This window comes from Pogona vitticeps, chromosome 2, assembly GCF_051106095.1.
Source record: "Pogona vitticeps strain Pit_001003342236 chromosome 2, PviZW2.1, whole genome shotgun sequence".
NCBI lineage: Eukaryota > Metazoa > Chordata > Lepidosauria > Squamata > Agamidae > Pogona > Pogona vitticeps.
The window spans coordinates 193962604-193985198 of NC_135784.1; the positions used below are offsets into that span (position 1 = coordinate 193962604).

A 22595-nucleotide genomic window follows, 5' to 3' on the forward strand; every position below is an offset into this window, starting at 1 on the left:
CCAGCGTTTGTCCTAAGACACTCTTTCATGGTCACATGGCCAGCGCGACTAGACACGGAACACCATTACCTTCCCACCAAGGTGGTCCCTATTTATCTACTTGCATTTGCATGCTTTCGAACTACTAGGTTGGCAGGAGCTGGGACAAGCGACGGGAGATCACTCCATTGCGTGGATTTGATCTTACGACTGCTGGTCTTCTGACCCTGCAGCACACAGGCTTCTGCAGTTTAACTTGCAGCGCCACTTACTATGTTCTAATTTGCTTCCCAGCATCCTCAGAAGAAGAAGCAACATTCCTACAGGAGGAAACATCATCCAAGGTAAGACTTCTGTCTGTTTAACTTGCATGGTTTTCCAATACTCCACATCCCATTAAATTCTTTCACAGCTAAGCAAAATCCCAGCTTCTGGGCTTACCCACTAGGTTCCATTACCCTAAGTCCTCATCAAATCAGGCTTGATCCCTTCAACTGGCTGGCATCGATTGGTCATTTTTAGACTCTATTCATGCTCCTGAACCTAAGGCGAACTGGCAATTTTTTGTAGGCATTCCCTCACCCCCAATGCCATAGGCAAGGTGTCTATCTGCAATTATCAATTGTTATGGAAGTATTTAGCAATTTCAGTGACATCAGCTTTGATTTTGGGGACACCGATGTCTTTGGCTCGGAAATGCAGCAATGAGAACTGCAACCATGTGTTATTAGCTTTGTACCCCCTTCCTGCTCTTCTTAATTTCTTCTCAGCTTGGATACATCTCCAGCATTGTCTGTGACCATACTGTGGTATTAGATGTTTAAATTTTTGTTCACATGTTAGTTTTTGATGCCACTCCTTGTAAGTATTCTGCTGTGTGTGCATTTCCTAACATTGTTTCTGTAAGGAAGACATTCTGTTCTTCTGTTGTCATACAAGCACATACAACAGGATCATTGTGAACATTATTACTCCACCCATCAAAACTTAGGTTAACAATTTTACCCTCTAGAGTTGTTGTGCATTGTTCCATTTCTCTGTCATACACTTTACCTAGCAGTCTCCTTGCAACATCTGTGCTGTTGGGTGAAATGTATTTTGGTCTCAGTCAAAGGACCATATTAATGAAGTGTGGGTTTCCAATCAGATGGAAAGAGTTTGTTGTGTAAACAAACTGGGCAATTTCCCCATCAACTAACTCTTCCTAATCTGCTGGCTTTTAACACAAAATCTATGGTGGTTCCTAGATGGTTGGCTTTTTTCTTTCTTTTGGGTGATATACTGTGGGTGTCTGATGTATATTATGTGACTGAAACACTATTCTGGAAAGCTAACTCTGAAACTGTAAAGCAGGAGGATGCTGGTCTCAAAGGTGGATAGTTTCTAGAATCGTTTATGTTGATGATGGATTCCCCTAAACAAAAAAGTCAATGCTTGGTGTTACTTCATTATTTGTACCCGTTTTTGCTTACTTAGTATTGCTCATTATATTCACTGCATTCATTATTGCCTAAAAATGGAGTATTTGCTTGTTTCAACTCTATTTTTTCGTAACTGCTGTATCAAAATGGACCAGAACAGGCGGTAACAATAATAACAAATATCATTTTGCTCAAACATGACAGTTCTTCTAGGTAGTCTTTAAGAAATGGCGTAAAATCAAAATGTTTACCAACCTGAAGATCCTGCCTTTTCAAACATGTCCCTTTTGTCATCTTCATCACAGCACTTCTCATGTTTGATTTGGGCCACCAGGCATTGCATTTCTTTGTTGCAGAGTGCTTGCCTTACCCATAGGTAGACAAACTTTATTAAAATATTCCCAGACTGGGTCTCTTTTACGATCTGCTGCCATTGTATTTTTTTTTCCTCCAAAGAGATCCAAAGACTTGTGGAGTATTCTGCTCAAAAGGTCTGACTTTCATTTTTACTGCTTGCCCCTCCCTCCTCGTATTTAGCTTCTTGTGCAGATCTATTCCACTCCCAACAATCTTCTATTCGATGAATTTTTTTGAAACTTAAAACGTAAGATGTAATAGGTTAATTCTATTTGCAAAGGAACAGTGGGATTAAGATCTTTTTTTAACTGTTGTTTTTTAATAACATTTTTGCTATGAAGAAGCAGCACCTGATCTCTGCAGACACAAATTTTAAGAACTGTAAAACGAAGCATTTTGTGGTAATATCTTTTAGATAGAACCATTGCCCAATAATCTCACAGCCACCCTCTGGAACAGCATGACATTGTGAATGGATTAATGGAATTCATTTACCAAAAAATAAAATAAATATTTGGTAGCACAGAGACTTCCACTTGGAAGCAGCCTTGGAATGACATGCAGAACGCAAGAGATTATGGGGTTGTCTACACAGGCGCATTTGGAATTGGCTGGTGTGGGCTAAATAGGATTACCTAAGGTCAGGTAGTGGCCCAGTATGCCATTTTGTGCAAGTCTCACATCCAACTAGCATATGCACCCAGTGGCGGGGGGCGGCACAGGGGCAATTTTTTAAGGGGGCACAAACTTTAGGGTATGACTCGGAGCCCCATACAGTATTCCACTGCAAGAGGTCCACACCATCTCTCTCTCTCTCCCTTTCCCCTCCTGGGGAAGAAAAATAAGGAGGCCAAATGAGCCCTGTGGGGCTGATTAGGAGGCTAGGCAGAAGAGAAGGCTCCCCTGGCCTGACGCAGATGCCTAGTCTATGTGGGGCATCCTCTACGTGGGGCTGCCTTTGAGGCTGCTGCGGAAACTACAGGTGGTGCAGAATGCGGCGGCCAGGTTACTTAGTGGAGGGAAAAAATACCAACATATTTCACCCACTCTGGCCGCACTGCATTGGCTGCCCATCCGATTCCGCATCGACTTCAAAGTGTTGATGCTTACGTACAAAGCCCTAAATGGTTTAGGGTCTCGATACTTGGCGGAACGCCTACTCCCACCAAGATCTACCCGTGTCACTCGTGCGAGCCAGGAGGTGAGGCTGAGGAGCCTAACGCCGAGGGAGGCCCGGAAGGAAAAGACAAGAAATCGGGCCTTCTCGGGGGTGGCTCCTCGCCTCTGGAACAACCTTCCCCCTGATATTCGCGCGGCCCCCTCGCTGGGTATTTTTAAAAAGCAATTAAAAACATTGATGTTTCGGCAGGCCTAAATAAATAAATAAATAAATAAATAAATAAATAAATAAATAAATAAATAAATAAATAAATAAATAGTCTGGCCCAGAAGTAACCCCAAGAGTGTGTGCCCCCCAACCTCCCACTTACAGTCTCCCAGGGCCCCGCCGTCGCTCCTCTTGGGGACTGTCAGCAAAGACCGGGCCTCCAGCCTTCTCCCCTCAGTCGGCCCGGCACGCCGGGTCGGAAGCCAGCCAAGCCAGCGAGTGGAGGAGAGCTGAGGCCGACGGTCCTGTGAGCCGTCCGTGTCTACAACGGAGAAAGGAGGCGCCTCTCACAGCCTGGCCGGAAAAGTGCAGCCAGCCAGTCTCGATTAGTTCAGAGAGCCCGAAAGAAATATCGCAAAGAGAAGAGGTTGGCTGGGTGGGGAGACTGCACTGAGGGGAGGGTGCCAGTCCCAGCTCCAGGCCCCCCCAGCTCCTTGGCAGAGGAGAGGCAATGCCCTGGGCTGGCTCTGCGGGGGTGAAAGGGAAGGGACAAGCCAGCCAGCCAGCCATACCCAGAAAAGCGCGGGAAGCTGGTGAAGGATGGCCAGGGCCCAACTGGTCAAAGTCCGTTCCGTGTTAGCTCCCCACGATCAAAATGAGGGGGCTCCCGTATTGATTATTTTGTTGCTGCTATTAGGGGGCTTTTAAAAAAAAAAACCTTTTCTTTTATCGGTGAAAGAATGTGGTCTTTCCTCCCCCCCCCCCCGTAATCAATTCTCAGCAAAGTTTTAAATGTCTTAAATCAACAAGGAATTAACTTTTTTCTTCTTTGATTCTCCTTTAAACTCCAATTTGCTCGGTGGATGAGTTTGTCTTCGCTCTCCTTTCCCTCCCCGCGTCTTTCTTTAAATAAAAGAAATATCCTTTCTCCAAGATCACCGCTCTGTGAAAAACTCGTTTGTCTGAAGACATCGTGGGAGAGGCGTTCTGACACGCTTCGGGGTCGGGGGTGTACGTACTATTTCATAGTAGGTTGTATCTCAGCGACCAAGTCGGTAGTTTTTTCCTTTTATTTCGGCACGTACTTGTGAGTCTCTCTCCTTCCCATGCTCTGTCCCGGCTTACGGTCTCTCCCTCGCCTTTCCCCCTCCTATCTCCCTTGCACAGGAATTGATAGGGGATTTAGCGGGAAAGTGAATGAAAATTTCTCTGTAGATTCTGAGGATTAAATGTATGGCCACAAAAGCAAAAGAAAATCAGAACTGATACCTTTCTGGGGACCATAAAAGGACGCAAACTTGTTACATTCAGCAGAACTGTTCATTAGGCCAGTGGTTCTTAACGTGGGCGATAATGCCCCCCAGGGGGCGATTTCATTTTTCAGGGGGGCGGTAGAACGAAAAGGGGTGGTGTGGGGGCGCTGGAGCAGAAGGGGGGCGGTAGGGGGGCGCTGGAGCAAGCCAAACCTGTGAAGATGGCTGCAGCCTTTTTACAATGTGCATGAATATATATTTTCCTCCAATCTTAATTTAGTTTCAGAGTTTTTGTCTTGACATTTTTAGTTCCTACATTGCGGTTTGTTTTTATGCCCTTTTTATATTTCTTTTTGCGTCTTAAAATTCGCTTGCAACTAAATCATTAAATGTTAATTTTGGGGGGCATTTAATTTTCTTAGAATTGAATTTTGTTTTCAGGGGTCATTGCATTTAAAACTCTTAAATAAATACATACATACATACATACAGTGGTGCCTCGTATAACGAGTGCCCCGTTTAACGACAAATCCGCATACCGATGCGGATTTTGCGATCGGAAAAGCAATCGCATACTGATGTTGCCTATGGGGAAAAATTGCTTTGCGATGTTTTCCCCATAGGCACCATTTTCCCCCAGATGAGCGGCGGGAGCCTCCCAAGGAGCGCTCCCGCAGCTCAGCTGGGGGAAAATGCCTGCGGTGGCCTTGGAAGGACCCTTCTGAAGGGTCCTTCAGAGGCCACCGCCGGGATTCCCCTTCCCCGCGGTCGGCTTCCCCAGCCATGGTTGGACTGTCAGGAGTCCGACCATGCCTGAGGTAGTCGGCCGCGGGTGGGATCCAAGCTGCGGGGGGGGGGGGGGTGGAAGGCATGGCTGGGCTCTTCGGCAACTGCCGAGGCTCGGATCCAAGCCTCGGCGGCTGCCGAAGAACCCATCCATGCCTCCGATCCTCCCCCCACGGTTTGGATCCCAGCCGTGGGGGAAGGGTGGAAGGCATGGCCGGGCTCTTCGGCAACTGCCGAGGCTCGGATCCAAGCCTCGGCGGCTGCCGAACAGCCCATCCATGCCTCCGATCCTCCCCCCACGGCTTAAAGCCTCCCCACGCCGCCTACCCCGGCCGTTCTCGGACTTCCAGGTGTCCGAGAACGGCTGGGGAAAGTGGCGCGGGGAGACTTCAAGCATCGGGACAGGGTGGGGGGGATCGGGAAGGCTTGAAGCCTACCTGCGCCGCTTACCAGGCCATTCTCGGACTTCCAGAAGTCCGAAAACGGCCTGGGTAAGCGGCGCCGGTAGGCTTCAAGCGTTCCCGATCCCCCCCCACCCTGTCCCCGATGCCGGTAGCCTCCCCGCGCCGCCTACCCCAACCGTTCTCGGACACCTGGAAGTCCGAGAACGGCTGGAGAAAGCGACACGGGGAGGCTTCAAGCGGCGGCTGCAGGGTGGGGGGTGTCCGCACCCAGTCTCCCCCCATGGCTTGGATCCAAGCCGTGGGGGGAGGCTGGGAGGGTGGTGGGATTGGGATGCCTTTCAGGCATCCCGGGCTTGGATCCCACCCGCCGCCAGTTACCCTTGGGTAACCGCCGGAGGGTGGGATCCAAGCCCGGGATGCCTGAAAGGCATTCCAATCCCACCACCCTCCCCCCGCGGCTTGGATCCGAGCCACGGTGGCTAACCCAGCCATGGCTGGACTCTAGGGAGTCCAGCCATGGCTGAGGTAGCCGCCGTGGGTCAGATCCAAGCTGCGGGGGGAGGGAGAAAACCGGATAATCCATTCCTATTGGAACGGATTAACCGGTTTCCATTCCTATGGGAAATGGTGCTTCACATAACGATGTTTTCACATAACGATTTTTTTAACCAATTAACATTGTTATGTGAGGCACCACTGTACATACATACATACATACAAACATAAATAAATAAGTAAGTAAATAAGTAAGTAAATAAGTAAGTAAGTAAACAAACAAACAAACAAATAAATAATAGGATATCATCACCGCGGGGAAGGGGGCGATGATAACTTCCTCAATGGCTCAAGGGGGCGTTTCTTTCAAAAAGGTTAAGAACCACTGCATTAGGCTATGTGTTTGGGTTTTTTTAATGGGAGGGGGAAAGAAGTCAGAAACTCTAAGCACTAAGGGGAATAAATAATCTTTCCATGCCGGATGGACCGCCCGCCCACAAGCACATACTGTAAAAGCATGGGAATAATACCACGTAATATAATATTGATAGATTTGTTGATTACCTTGCAAGCATATTTTAAAGGTTTTTTGTTGTGTATTTCTTTGTGTGGATACGTTGGGTCTTATTTTAAGTGTTATCTTTGAAAGACAGAAAGTAATATTGTAATCTTTGGCTGTATACACCGTGCGGCTGCCTCCCGGCATCTGCTGCCCGAGGGAGCCGCCTTGCCTTCACCCATCACACAGAGAGCATACCGCTGGCACGGTGGGCCAGCTGACCCCACCTGGATGGCCAGTTAGTTGGCCACCATTGGCCACCGAATGCTGGCGTAGATGGGGTTGCTGTGGCCTGAGATCCTGCCTGGCCCTTCCAACTGATTGGGGGGGGGACACACATGGGGACACACCCCAGGATGCAGGAGCTGCGCTCTAGGGGGCACAATGCCTACCTTGCCCGGGGTGCAGGCAACCCACGCTTCTTTTACCATCAATTTCCCATATCGTGAAGTGGCTTAAGAAGAGAGTCACTTCACAATATTGGCAAATTAAACACTTCCAGATGAAGTTTTTTAAAAATGCACTGCACTAGGGGAGCGCAGATATGTTGCTCCTTTATATTTAAAAAATCAACACATTTGTAAACTTCCTCCTGGAAGTGGGAGGAGACACGAGGGGGCAACTAGGTGGTTTTCCCCCCTATTATTTGTGAATTTTCTTAAAAGTTCACCCAAGAACGGGCTCGTAGCCAAATCAACCACTGGCTAGTACTTGGTGGTGGATTTGGTGGTAAGAAGGTTCTTGATCCGACTGCCCTACTACAATCTTTAAAAAAAACACTTTCTCTGCCCCCTCCATGGAATAGAGGAAGTGTTTGAAACGCCAACATTGTTAAGTGGCTCTCTTCTGAAACGATTTCATGAAATGGGGAACTGACTATGGAAGGCTCACTTTAGTTTTGTTTCCAGTGGTCACATAGACTGGAAATGAAACAAAACAGAGTGATGCTATCCATATCAAAGAAACAGAAGCCCCTCATGGTGACCAATAAAGCTGCACGTAGGCGTTCTAAAACGTCTGTCTATCATATCCTAATTATTTTGGCATCAGTCCCAGTTTAAAAGGTGCCCTTTTTGGCCTGTTTTGCAGATGAAGCTGTATTGTCTCTGCTCAATACAGTCTGTGACACTCTAGGAACTGCAGTCCCTACTCATATTAAGCAATCGCTATAAAACGACCTATTCTTTTCTGTTCCAGATTTTCCTTTGTCTTAATGTGAAGCAATTGAGATATATACAGTAACATTATTACTAAAATAAAGCGCCAATTTTTTTAAAAAAAAACAGTTTTTGCTGCAAAACATTACCGTGGTGAGTTGCTGGGGGTGGGGGTATTCCTCTAGGATTATAATCCTAGATTAATCTTTCTTGCAAGCAGATTCCATTAAAACAGTGGGTTTTCCTTGGGAACAGACTCCTAACTGGATTACCTCTCAAAGGTCTTAAAAGCAGCATCAACAGGCTTCCTTGCCCCAGGACTGTTTTTTCCTTCCCTTATTCTCCTTTGACACCATTGCAAGGGCTGGATCCTATCTGGGTAGGATGTGGAAGGGATTGTTCTTTCGCCCATCGGTCAACAGCCAGAGTCCGACTCTAGCGAGGAAACGCTGCAGTGGTGTCGAACTGTGGCCCTCCAGATGTTCTTGGACTTCAACTCCCAGAAGCCTTCACCACCACCTCTGTTGGCCAGGATTTCTGGGAGTTGAAGGCCAAGAACATCTGGAGGGCCACAGTTCGACACCACTGCGCTAGAGGCTGAAAGGAGGACCCTGACTGCTCCGGGGCAGCTGCTGGGGGCGGCAGGGCTGCGGAGGATTTCTATATTTAAAGGGTAATGCAGTTTAGGGAAGCTGCCAGGAGAAGCAGTAGTGCCCCCCCCCCCGCCTTCCCGCCATGGATGGTCGGAGGAGTGAAGAGGCGACTCTGACGTGCCTTTGAGCCCGCAATGCTCTGAGCGCCCTCTGCCCAAAACAGACACAAAGGGGAGCCCTTGAAGCCCAGCGGGGCGAGTCGGAGGGCAAGAGCTTCACACGGTGTTGGTGGTTGCGCGCGCGCGCGCGCGCACACACACACACACACACACACACACAGAGAGAGAGAGAGAGAGAGAGAGAGAGGGCCAATGGCCCTGCGCAGATATAACTAACCAAAAGGAGGCTGGCAATTAAAGACATTTCGGGCTAAGGAGGACCAGCGCCTCTTCCTTTCCCTCCCTAGTCGCCCCCCCCCGCCCCGTGTGGACACGTCTCCTGCTTTGCCCGTCCCGGAGGGAACCGGACCCGGTCATTGGCTGAGGGGGGGCACCAGTCTTGGGAAGGGGTCAGCAGCGAGAAGGTCTCGTGGCACCGCGCCTCCATCCCACCTGGCAGAGCAAACCCGGAACGGGCAGAGTCAAAGGGGCCTCGCCAGTTGGGCGATGGCTGCGACGGCAAGCCGAGGGTTCGTGAGCAGCAAGAAGCGGGTGGATTTTTTCTTCGACGTCTTGTCTCCCTACTCCTGGTTCGGCTTTGAGGTAAGAGCGGCGGGAAGGCTCGGGGGGGGGGATCTGACCCGCCTTCAGAGCTGCGGTTGCGGCGGGGTGGGCGCCCAGAGAACCCCCCCCCCCCCGGGAAGGGCCGCCTCGCTTTCCAAGCCCCCACCCGTTTGTTTGAAGTCCCGGCAGGTTGAGTGGGGCGAATACCCGCGACCTGAGGCTGGCGGGTGTCGAGTGGGATCCTCCCTGAGACACCTGCCCATGACAAGCGGGCATGGATGGACAGGCAGCTCTAGACGAGAGGGACAGGGAGCAGCTTCTTCTGCTTTGAACACGACGGGCCAGAGCAGAACTGAGCAGTCTTTGTTCGGACCCGTGAGGTTAACCGAGGAATCGCCGTGGTCCTCCTCCTTCCGAGTCAGCGGCACCTGCTTCCCGCACAAATTCATTTTCCTGCAAGTTCATATCTCGTATCTCCTGCCCCCCCCAAAAAAAAACCAGTCGCCATGACAAAGGCATCGAACCTATGGAGAGACAGGTTTGGGGGTGTTTTCTGGCAGGGGAAGCCCTTCAGGACTTGCCCCTAAATGTGTTTTCCCTTTTCGTAAATGGTCGCCTTCCTCCAAGCCGGCAGCCTCCCGTCTTCCTCACGAAGGGCGCTGTTTTTGAGGGGTCCCCACTTCCAGGCTGGGAAGGAGAAGGAATTGCAGGCCGCTCACAGGTTACTTCTTCGCCTTAGTGTTGGTGGGACAGTGGGGTGGGCTTGTTTCTAATGTGTGATTCATGACCAAGATCCTTTTACAGTGCTTTCTGACAGTCAAATTCTGTTAAACAAAGGTAATTTCCTCTGTGAATTTAATGCCCCGAATCCTATCCTGCTATTTATCTTGCAGATGCAAAAATTATTTAGTAGGTTTTTGGCCATTAATTCTTGCTTAAAGAAGGAACAATCAAACCATGTTCCTGTACCTGATAAGGGAAACTAGCTGCAGAGGGATAGAGTTGCCTTGAGCCTTCTAATGAAAAGGTAAAGGTAAAGGTTCCCCTTCACAATTTTTTGTCCAGTCGTGTTCGACTCTGGGGGCTAGTGCTCATCCCTGTTTCCTAGCCATAGAGCCAGCGTTTTGTCCGAAGACAATCTTTCCGTGGTCACATGACCAGTATGACTTAGACACGGAACGCTGTTACCTTCCCACCGAAGTGGTCCCTATTTATCTACTCGCGTTTGCATGCTTTTGAACCGCTAGGTTGGCGGGAGCTGGGACAAGCGACGGGCGCTCACTCCGTCATGTGGATTCGATCTTACAGCTGAAGATCTGCAGACTTTACAGCACAGAGGCTTCTGCGATTTAACCTGCAGTGCCACCACGTATAAATTTTATACGTATAAATTTTAGCAGTAGCAGTAATAGTAGTACCATAGAAAATCACAAAGGACCAAAGGCTTGAGAATCTGTTACATGGACAGAACCCCAGTTACCTCCTGGATGATAATATTAATAACCTTCCTCTGCTTTTGTCTTTCCAATTGTAGGACTTGTTCATGAAACAATGAAAGAAGTCTAAATGGGTGCAGTACCCACTGCAGTAGTAAATGATTGCAGATTTAATGTCCTATTTTCAGTAAGGGAAATAAACTTTGCACATGGTCAAAAGTCTGCTCATCTTACTGCTCTACATTTGCAAGATGTGAGCCCTAGCACTGAACGTGGATTCTACCAAAGACCATTCTGGCCTTCCAATATTTGGCAGAGCTTGCAAATATTACTTTTAAAGAATACATCTCGCAGAAACCCCCAGCCAAATAGCTGTATTCACCTAGAATTCTTAGTCCCCAAAGTAGCTTTTCCAAGCTCTGGTTCAATCCAAGGATGAAGTACATTTAGACTTCTGTGGTCTTTTATTTCCATGCATAGAAATCAATGCCTAATCCTCATAGCTGGTAGTGATTGCATTCATTTAAAAGGGGGCTTCAGGTGGTTGTTATCTTTCCCTTAATATCACACTCTACATAAATCACTGATGTATCAGAGTAAGTATAAGTGTGTGAGTGGTGCAAGCGTTTACACAAGGCAATGTTGGTTTCCAAGTGAAGGCTAAGCTTTTTTATCTTCTAATGTTTAATTGTTCAGAATTTCTAAGCTTGGCCTTTGCAGACTCCCGGGGCCATACAGTCTTTCAGTCTCGCTCATTTTTAGGAGCAACTTTCTTTACCTGTAACTTAATAGGAGTGAAAACATTTTAGAATGTTCCAGAGAAAGTTAAGGACTCTTCCATTCCATCCTATGCAAAAGCTTTGCTGGGGGTAGATCATTCCTTTTTCCCCTGCCCCATAAATATTGACCTTCTCATTTCCAAACTCAGAACAAACAGGAAGCTTAAGAAATTTTGCCCTGTTAGAGTTGGAAGCAAAAGCTGGTCCGATTTTCAATGGAAAACCTCACTTTCTATATCAATTCCTCTACCCAGTTTCAAGTAGATATTGACTGACCTTAGATCTAGCTTTCTGGGCTCTGGTTTAAACGGTATTTTTTGTTTGTTTGTTTGTTTGTTTGTTTGTTTGTTTACTTTCACCCCCACCTCATTTTCTTATGTCTGGTGTGATAACTTTCATTGAATTTCATTGTTTTGGATTAGGGCTTTCATTTTTACTATATAAAAAGAATCTTAGGAGAGTGTGTTCCTGACTAAGCACCCAGCTTAGTTTCAGTGGCATGATAGGCTCTAATGGCATATATCTCTTTTTGGGAAGTGCACCAAGGATTAGTCCCTGAAATATGTAATGGGTGGATGTGACCAGTCCCCAGTGGAATGGGATCTGTTATTTGTTTGTTGCACTTTTTGGCAAAGCTAGGGGTTTCTCTACCCTGTGTGACTCCACTTCAGACCTATTCTACTCCAAACTGATTTCATATTAAATTTCATTAATAGCCACTTTTGAAATGCAGAGTGATGTTTAGATTTACCAGGTTTTTACACTTGCATTCCTGTTATAGTTGCCTTGAATATCCTTTCTGTTTCTGGAGGTCTGTAAACAGGACCCTCTGCAAAGGTTTCATTTTTCTTTTTCTTTTCCTTTCCTCCGTCTGATGAAGTAGGTCTGAAGGCTCATGTCACATGGTAAGTGTGATGGTCTCTCAAGAAACAGATGGACATCTGACCTCTTTCATGTTGCAGATGAAGGCTTCCAAATATACCCTGTGGCTCATAGCTCTGCACCTCATTCTACATCAGTGGTTCTTAACCTTTGTTACTCGGATGCTTTTGAACTGCAACTCCCAGAAACCCCAGTCAGGACAGCTGGTGGTGAAAGCTTCTGGGAATTGCAGTCCAAAACTCCCGAGTAACCCAAGGTTAAGAACCAGTGTTCTACATGAATAATATTTCTTCATTGTTGTAGATTCTGTGCCGATACCATCCTATTTGGAACATGGAGCTGTTTCTGCGGCCAGTTTTCCTTGCAGGCATAATAAAGGAGTCTGGTAGGTACTGAATTCACATTTGGCACTCCTAGATAAAAAAGCAGCAACAACTGCTTACAAAGAACAATTGCTTCAGAATAGAGATGGACATAAAGCTCGGTTTGATGATTTGTGCTGGTTCATTGGTCCAGCACCAGAGGTTCCACTCATTCCCTCCCCCTCCCCCACCCCGGCCAGTTCCCCTGTTCACCAGCCCGGACCAGCTCTTGTGCAATGATACGGTTGCAGCAGGAGCACAAACTTCCCTTCTTCACTTCCTCCATCAGCCACACACTCACACGAGGAGGTGCAGCAGAGACTCCTGCAGTGCTGAGAAGAGCAGCACGTGCCAGCTGATGAATGGAGGAGCCAGCTGTGGGGTTCTGGGAAAGAAAATTTAATTTACACCACAACAGATGCATAAATCACTCCATATATTTTTCATCCTTTATCTGATGTATCTCCTTGGAAGTACTCTTATTGAAATGAGGGCTTTCATTTTCTAAGTTTCGAGCCCCAGTGATCCATTTTTCTCCTCAAACTGCCACCATTTTGGGTTGTCTGTAAAAAAGGCTTTACTGCCCTATCCCCAGGTTTTCTGGTTGAATGTTAAGGAAGTTAAGCTCCCCTATTCCCACATAAGATGTGAGTGATCGTAAGAGACAATATAATTTGTCAAAATTGTCTTCTCCTCCTGTAACACACTCCCCTCTACAACAGGTAATCAATCCCCAACAAAGTTGCCGAAAAGAGCAGAATATATGAAGAAGGATCTCAAGAGGATGGCAAAGTTCTATCAAGTACCAGTACAACAACCAGCAGATTTTATGGGGACTGTTATTAAGAAAGGTAAGGAAACAATCTTTTTTTTTCCTTAGAGAAATGGCTCCTATGTCACTAGAAAGGAAAGGTGTTTTCAGCCATTTCTTATGTAAGGACAGGTCACTTACCTGTAGCTGTCATTTTTCGAGTGTTCATCTGTCAGTTGACACATGTGGGTTTCGAACCTGTGCAGATGCCAGCCTCAGATACTTCCAGAGCCTCAGGAGAAAGGCTCCCCTCCCCCAGAGCTGCTGTGCATGATCAACCACACCATAATTGGTTCTCCATCAGTTCTCCTCTGTCCTCTGCCCACAATAACACTGAGCATGACAGAGAGCAAGGTGAAGGAGGGAAGCGTTTCTCCTGAAGCTCTGGAAGGTTCCAAGGCTGGCTTCCACACAGGCGCCAAACCCACGTCTGTGATTCACAGATGACCAGAACAAAGAATTGTATTAATCAGTGTCAGAGGAAAGATTAAAAACGATACCCTCCACCCCCAGGTAGTGCCATTGTCTCGACATTTTTCCTCACTCTAACCCTGTTATTAGTTCTCTAAAAAGTGTTGAAGGTCTGATCACATCTAATTTTTCCATAAAGAGAAACATTTTGCATGTTTACCTTTAGAAAGATTAGAACATTTTGCATCATCATACTGTAAGTTTTGGTGAATGGTGATGCACTTCATCAGAGAGAGGCATGTAACGCAGCTTTAGAAGGAAGATATTTACACACCTTGCTGAGGTGTTCAGGGGAGTGGAATGGCAATGCAGAAATTAGCAGCTTGGCGGAGATGTTGACAGTGGTTGTTGTGTGGCCATGTTGTCGTCCAGTAAGAGCTCTTCCGAACTCTGGTGGTGCATGTGTTTGCATTTGTGAGCACACACAGGCTGTCTCTCACACACCCCTTGGTGTTTTGCAGCAATAGGGCTCTTTTTCCACTGACCTTTGTGCAAACTCTGGGGTTCTTTGTGTGTTCGTCTTTACCAAATGCAGGTTCTCTAGCCGCGATGCGGTTTGTCACAGCTGTGGATTTAACAGAGCCTCGGTTTGTGGAGTCTGTCTCCAGAGAACTGTGGTTGCGCATGTGGTCTCGGGTGAGTATCCAAAGTACATGCGACTTTTTTGTCCCGACTTCTTGAGGATGCCCAGGCAATAAAGTTGGAATGACTCAGGTGTAGAATCCGCAAAGCCAAGGGCACCACTGCAGCCTTCTAGGGAATTGCTAAAACTGCTCCTGCTGTTACCAAGACCTGCAAGGGCAGATTGTTCTGCTGTGATGGAGTCAAGAAGGCCAACCAGATGGGAACCATGACAGTAGCTCCTGCTACTTCAAAACATGCACCATTGGCCATGGGCGACAAGCATCCTCCTGGCACAGTGTGCAAAAGAGAGTGGGGCAGGGTAGTGAAACCCTCTGTGCTTAACCATGCACAGATGAGGAAGCAGCAGATTACTTAAGGCATTGCAAACTTCGGGCCAATTCATATATTTAAGGAGGTCTTGGGGAGAGAGCATCCAGCACCAGTGAGCTCAGCTGAAGCATGCCAGGAGCACATGCTGGGGTTGCAAGGAGAAGATGCTGAGGATGGGAGTAAGGAGAGGGGAGAAACCTCTGCTGCAGGTGACAATCCCATCTCAGAGCTTCAAGGAGGGCCCACTGAAGAGGCCACCTCCATGGGGGTAACATGCAGGGAAACATGCAGAGAAGACATGGCTGGCCCTCTTAAAGAGAGGTAGGGTTGAGGCTTTAAAAGGAGGAGTTCCTAATTTCCAGGAGGGAGAGAGCAGGAGGATACAAAGGGCAGTGAATTAGAGGAGCCTGAGATTGAGTCATCGGGACCATCCAGGAAGGACAGCATGTGCTTTTTTTGAGACGTCTCAATGGGATCATCTGCCAAAGGCAGAAACTGCTTTACAGCAAAGGCAGCTGATTCAGGGCAAGCAGCATCTGCCCCCACCCACCCAGAAGAGACGTCAGCAATGGGAATGCCAAGTTGGCTTGTAGTCATGGGACAAAAAGGATGGGTCTGGGGGGCCCCTTTGTGAAGGGAGGGGCCCCAGACCCAGTAAGGGGAAGACTTGGAACGGGACCAACAGGGGTGGGGTTGGAACTGGCTGGACCACCTTGGTCTCCACCCTAGAGGTGTCACATATGGAGCTGTGGCAGAATGCAATAAATCTGAGTTTACCTTTGTTGCTCAGAGGTCGCAAGAGGTTAGCAGAAGGTGCACTCTTGATGTCCACCTCCTTCGTGGCCCAAAAAAAAAAACCCTATGGCACCTTATGTTCACCCTTTTGTTTTTCTTCAGGTTTCTGTTTATTGTTGGACACAGATAACTACGCTGATACTTTTGTGATCAGTCTGTTGACTCTTGAGTATTTTTAATCCTGCACTTTTCTCCTTGTCCCTGCAGGATGAAGACATCACCCAGCCAGAGAGCATTTTGGCAGTAAGGTTGTTTCCTCCCTCTCCTTCTTCTCAGCCACAGCGGGCCTGCTGTTGGCTTCTGATGCATTTGATGTCTAGATGATGCTAAAAGGATATTTCTGCTGTTGGAACAGACAGACCAAAGGCCTTTCTGCAGACTCTCTTGTTCTTTGTGTGTTCATCTTTACCTAGTGCAGGTTCTCTAGCCGCGATGCAGTTTGTCACCGCTGTGGATTTAACGGAGTCTCGGTTTGTGGAGTCTGTCTCCAGAGAACTGTGGTTGCGCATGTGGTGTGTGTACCTTCCAACTCTGTGACTGATGTACTGCTGAACCCTGGGGATGTTGGGGTTGGGATGATTCTTTGAACCAGCATTGCTCTCTGGGTGGACTGATTTTGCTGGTCTGCATGAAGATGCAGATAAGTACTTTATTTGACTCCCTAGTTTGGGATTTTTTGGACCTAGACAGATTTTTTTCCTGGCTCCCCTCCCCTTTATTAAAATCAGTTTGTGGAATAGGAGTGGGAGAAAGCTAATTGGTGCTACTTGCATGAATTACTTTCTAGTGGAACTTACTTGTCTTTTCTGTTTCCAGTCATACAGAAGGACTTTCCTATATTTTGCCCAATTTTTTGTCTTGCTTTTACATTTATACAGGGAAGGCTTGAGTTGTGTGTTAGGCAGGGTTGTTTCACATGCAGAAAATCTGAGATTCAATCCTATCATCTCCTGTCATCAGGCCTGGGGTGGGAAAAGGGGCCTAGAGCTGAGGGCTTCAGTGGAGCCATTGTCCGATTCAGAGGAAAGCTGCTCCATGTGTAATGAACAGCTGCACTGTAGGTAACCCGTGCACCTCTCTTCTTTTTACTTTAAATATTTCAGATGTTTCTTACTGAATTCTTGCTTTGGAAGAGGGAAATGCCTGTTCCCATATGTGGGAATAAAACAGGTCGAATACAGGACTTGTTAACAAATGAGCTTCCTCCTGCTTTGCCAGTATTAAGTGTTCACATAGTGTTTGCAATGCTTCTCCTGCCTGGCTGGTGGACCTGTTTTCTGGATCTCTTTTGGCTTGTCTGTGTTTTGACACATGTTCAACACAGGAATATTTATTGGCCATACGTTGCTCTAACTTTCCCAAGGTGGTTATGCTTCTGGCTCTTATTTATTTGTTTGTTTGTTTGTTTGTTTGTTTGTTTCCCACCCTTTTAGACAGTCTACTCAGGGCAGGTTCCATTAGACATTATAAACTAAAACAGAATTGTGGGAACTAGGCTACCAGGACATGGATATAAACACTGAATTGGACTGTGATATTTGGGGGCTTTGAACCTATTTGGCCAAAGTAGATCCTCTGAAACTGCCCCAGGAGCTGGAAGTGTTTGTGTTTGACTAGCTGGCATGAACCTGTGGGAATTAGGCCATCAGGCCGCGGATACAACCATTGCATTGTACCTTGGTACTTTGGGGGTTTAAATCTTGGTTCAGGCCTATTTAGCCAAAGCGGACTCTTTGGACTGACTCTGGAGACTTGGAATATCTGTTTAGCTGGCATCAATTTGCCAGGGATCAATTAGGACATGGATATAATCATCGAACTGGACTGTGAGACATGAGGGCTTCGAATCTTGGCTTAAGCTCTTGGGCAGCTGGAACAGAATGGCACAACAAGGACAATTTTGGGACGAAACAAAATCTACCCTTCAAACAATACTAGAAATAGTGAGATCTCACTACCAAGCGACAAAATTATTCAATGAACATCTGAAGAATTATAGTCAACAAGAGACAGGGAATAATGAAGAAGGAAATGAGAGTGTGCTGGATGATGTATGCCAATCAAAAGAGGAGCTGGAGAAAATTAATGGGGAAAACCTAAGAGAAACAACTTCAATCTTGGATCTGAGGAGACCATTAAGGGAAGACAAGGGGAGAAAATCAGCAAAATTAATTTTAAAAAAGCCTGGAAGATCTATTGAAGGTAGACCAAGTGCATAAAGATCTAGTGGAGATGAATCAGATGCACAAAATGGTTTCAGAGGGCATGAAAGATGGCAGAATGTTTAGAGAGACAGAAACAAAAAGTGAAAAAAGAAATAAGAGAGGGAATTACTTATAAAGATGAAAAAGGGAAAAATAGGAAGGTGGCCCTTAATGTTGAAAAACATGTACTGTATATAGTTAACTTCGGGAATTGTAAAGGAGCATATCATTTATATTAAAAAGGAGAATTAAATTGAAATAAGGGAGCTCTAACCAGGGTAAAGATGTAATATGGTGGGTTTTCTTTTTAGGTAAATTAAACTAGATATAAGGTTGGGGCATGGGTCTGGAACTACTTTTATTAAGAATGTTATTAGAAGATCTTGAGATTATTGTACACTATGAAAGTAATACAGTGGTGCCTCGCATGACAACGTTAATTCGTTCCACAAAAATCGCTGTTGAAAGAAAAAGTCGTCATGCGATTTTAAAAAGCCCATAGAAACGCATTAAAACCCAATTAATACGTTCCTATGGGCTTAAAACTCACCGTCCAGCAAAGATTCTCCATAGCGCGGCCATTTTCGAGGAATCCGTGCCAGAAAACAGCGGGCGGCCATGTTTTTCACCCAGCAGCCATTTTGAAACTGCTGATCAGCTGGACGAAAATCGTCACTTTGCGATGATCGGTTCGTGAAGCAGGGAACCAATCATTGCAAAGCAAAATTCCCCCATAGGGAACATCATTTTGCGATCGCAAAATCTTTAACGTAATGCAATTTCATCATCAAACGGAGTGCTCGTAAAGCGAGGCACCACCGCATTATGATAGTAGCCATATTATATACTAAAATATGTACATGAATGATTTGAATGTTTGAAAGATGTCTGGAATTTGGGGGGGGGGCACAACTGGGAAGACACTGAGATGTAAAAAATCAAATAATTGTAAGCAAATCATGTAACACGATGTTTGACAAGCACAAATCAAATGTAGATAGAGTGAAAAACTAATAAAAGGTTTTTTAAAAATAAAATAAAATAAAACAATTAAAACAATTCAAAACAATAATGCTAGTAATGCTCAAGATGGGAAAAACAGAAAATTATAGTAAGAATAAAGTCAAGTATTGACAGAAGGGAAGGCCTGCCTGAAGAGCCAAGTTTTTAATTGGCTCTTAAAAACAAAGAGGGAGCCAGGCGAATCACTGATGGGAGGCTATTCCAGAGCTGAGGGGCCACTACCGAGAAGGCCTTTTTTTCTGTTCTTTCTTTCCGGGACTCTCTTGGTGTTAGGCCCCTCAACCATCCCTCCTGGCTATGGTGAGTGATTCAGGTAGATCTAGGTGGGAGAAGGCAATCTGCCAGGTATTGAGGTCCTAAACTGTTTAGGGCTTTATACACCATTATTAACACTTTGTAGTCGATGCGGAAGCGAATGGGCAGCCAGTGTAAGGCAGACAGAGTGGGGAGAGATATGCTGGTGCTTTCTCACCCCACTAAGGAGTCTGGCCGCCGCATTCTGCACCTTTCCGCATCAGTCTCAAAGGTAGCCCCACGTAGAGCGCATATGTACCAAAGATGTCCAGAAGAAGTTGTCATCGGAAATAATTGGCACTGTGTTTACTGTCTGTTTCTTCCTCCTCAGGCTGCAGTGGAAGCGGGCTTACCTGAAGGCCAAGCCCAAAAGCTTCTGGAAATGAGTAATTCACCTGATGTGAAGGATCGCTTGAAAACAGCAACAGAAGAAGTATTAAAATATGGGGTGAGCCAGCAAGGAGAGAGTGAAGGGGGCTCTTTTCCAAAAGGGCAGGGTGGGGAATTAAAAGCTACAACCGTCAGGAACTGCAAATGCCCAGGTGAGCCACTAGATTGCCCCGTAAGGTCGCCCTGGGGCCCTGTACCAGGCTGTCATCCCTGGCAAGCTGAGCCTTCTCATTTGTGCTTTACTTGCACTGCTCTTGATCCGTTACGGCACATTTCTTCACTGCCAGCATGAGACTGACTTCAACATGAGGAAAAGATGTCCTTGGGAAACAAGTTGGCAAAGGTCTGGCCAATCTATTCTTTTGTTTCCTTTCGTACCATAGAGCTTGTTCTCACGTACATGTTTGTGCGTCTCTGTGGCACCATGTGATAATTTGGTACTCAGTGGCTTTTGGCTGAATCTGGGAACTACTGAAAATTACCGTGTTTGAACTAATATGGAATGGCATGCAAATTCTGTCTGCAGTGGCGTATTGGGTGCATGGAATCCTTTGTTGCCGTAACCCATGGTACTGACCACGCCCGCATTTGTTGTTGGCCCATAACTTAGAAAAATAGGAAACAAGTGTTTGTGTAGCATCCACAGAAAACCTGCTTTGCTTTCCTCCCTTTCCCCTGAAAAAGTGTTTTGAAGGTAAGAACCAGACAAGGAGATGGACTGCACTACCATCTGCTGTGACAGACAGCTAACCACTAGCCGCCCGTTTTCTTTTGGATGTGTGGGTGTGAGCCAAGAATATTTGCTGCCAACCCTGGCTGTGTTTGGTCTCTCCCTCAGCCTAGGCAAACAAGACCTTGAGACGTCATCAGAGGATGCTTTCAAGCATTCTAACAGAGATCCTATGAAAGTGCAAGAGATTTGTTTTCCTTCCCATCATTTTTCAGGGACTAGGTACCAAATTTAACTTTCCAAAAACCTACATTGTGGCTTTTTAGAATAGATCGGTGCAGGTTAAATGTGCAGCCACCACAGCTGGGAGCCAGTTTGCACCTTTGAACTCTGCACATTCCTGTCTGCTACATCGAACTGGACACCAGAAGCCCATTCCCCTTTCGTATCTCTTCCCCTTCAGGCATTTGGGTTGCCATGTTCGGTGATCTATGTTGACGACAAGCCCCAGCTTCTCTTTGGTTCGGATCGTTTAGAACTGCTGGCACACCTCTTGGGTGAGTGTTCTTAATCAAGAGTCTTTTCAAGTTTACGGTTGGACGAATCAGTCTGAAGGAAAGTTTCGAACACTTGCAAATACCTTAAGAAACAATTGAATTTGGTTTAAGAGAGAAATACGTTTCCTGCTGTTCATGCCTAATCTAGGCAGGGTGTGCATTGTTTTAAATGTCCTCTCATCCAGGAATTCATCTAGGCCCTCTTGAATTTGACTGGATTATCCATGGATTTTGCCACCAGTGAATTAAGCAGCTACTTTTGCTATATGCTCCCCTGCTTCTGAACACCTTAGAGGAAATCTCTCAGGATATAGTATTGGAAGAGTCCAAATAAGAAACAAAAGCATGAAACCCTCTGTCTGCTCAAGGTTCTGAATTTTGCTTAAAAACAGACATTAAATTAAAAAGGGTATTGTTTGCCTAGTTGATCTGTAGATCTAGAGGAAGGTTCATACCTATTGCTAAGGTTGTAACTGGGGGCCAGTAAGGTATAAGGGCAGTAGTGAACTACAACATCAGGAGACCTGGGTTTGAATCCTCACTTGAGCATGGGAACTCAACTCTTGGTTGTAAAGGTGAAACCATTCATTAAATATCTCACATATCTTCAAAACCTTATTAGGGTTGCTGTAAGCCGACTGAGACTTGACAGCACATAAAAGACAACAAAGACATAACACATTCTGCATTGGTTTTAAACTGCTTAGTTTTGCGTTGCATTTAAGTTCATCTGTGTTTTAAGCTCTTGTTTGTGAAGGTTGCTTCTGTGTCACCTGACTCTAATTTGCTGTCTGGTTTGTTTTGCAGGGGAGAAGTGGCAGGGACCCGTTCCTGCGTCCCCTAAGCTCTAAGCTTTACGAGCAATGGGACATAAAAGCATCAATAGGAGACTTAGGGAGTGTCTGCCTTGTCAGCTTCCACATGGTCAACACAGGAGCCATAATGAGCAAATTGCATTTCTTCACTCTGGAACAAGGACACGTGAGACATTACAGCTTCTGCTACTGCAGTCATCACATCTGTCTACAGTGCAATCTATGTCCAATAACGATGATCAAATTTCTGCTTGACCAGTGGCACCGTGTACTATGCTATGGTGTGGGTCAGTAGGGTGTCAAACCTCTGGATGTGCCTTAACATGGACATTAATGGGGATTCTTCACTTTTATCTGCTTCCTATATAATTTTGTCATTTCTTTCTTTGCCCTTTAAAAACAATTGATACAAAAAATGTGTGAACCACTAGCATGATCGGGGGTATATTGTTTTGACAACAGCTACAGTTCTGTGATTGCTCTGTGTGAGGTTGCTTGTGGTGGAGCCATAGGAACAGGAACGTAAGGTGTGAATTAGCCATTTTTCCCTCTGAATCACCAAAGTCCTTTTTACTTGACTGTTGTGAGATACGGGACTCCAAGGATTACCCACTCAAAAGACAGTGTGCACATAATTCCATTTTTTCTTCAAAAAAAGAAGAGGCGGAAGCAGTGGGAAAAGGGGATGGCTACAAAGACACACATCCAGTCACAGTTCCAGGAAGGATGAGATCCTTGTGGTTGTTGTGGGTTTTTTGGGCTCTTTGGCCATGTACTGAAGGTTGTTCTTCCTAACGTTTCGCCAGTCTCTGTGGCCGGTATCTTCAGAGGACAGCACTCTATGCTCTGGTGTAGTTTGCTTGGGAGTTGAGTATTTATGGCTGGGAGATCAGCTTTTGTACTTTTCAGGAGATGGGTGATTAGTGTGTTTTGTTGTGGGTGTATTGTTTTGATAAGGAGAGATTATCTGTCCATGGCATTGGGCTCCAGATATAATGAGGGGAAGATGCTCCCATGAAAGCCCCTGACAAACAAGACAACACTTCAAAACCATTCCAGAAAAATACTTTTGGTTTTTGAAAAGAGGTTAAACGGGTAT

General features: G+C 46.2%; 1 protein-coding gene across 2 annotated transcripts; it reads left to right on the forward strand.

Moving 5' to 3' along the window:
- Positions 1 to 8848: 8848 nt before the first annotated feature.
- On the forward strand, positions 8849 to 21926 carry LOC110070144 (glutathione S-transferase kappa 1-like). 2 transcript variants are annotated; one of them, XM_072991811.2, is made up of 8 exons: positions 8865 to 9092; positions 12454 to 12535; positions 13235 to 13363; positions 14330 to 14430; positions 15751 to 15786; positions 19396 to 19512; positions 20588 to 20681; positions 21489 to 21926. In XM_072991811.2, the coding sequence occupies exons 1-8, from the start codon at positions 8997 to 8999 to the stop codon at positions 21530 to 21532; spliced, it is 699 nt and encodes a 232-aa protein (XP_072847912.2). In that variant the 5' UTR covers positions 8865 to 8996; the 3' UTR covers positions 21533 to 21926. The 2 variants fall into 2 exon arrangements, with proteins under 2 accessions (XP_078240886.1, XP_072847912.2); XM_078384760.1 differs by lacking the exons at positions 20588 to 20681; positions 21489 to 21926 and adding an exon at positions 19838 to 20020 and having other exon boundaries at positions 8849 to 9092.
- The last annotated feature ends 669 nt before the right edge of the window (positions 21927 to 22595 follow it).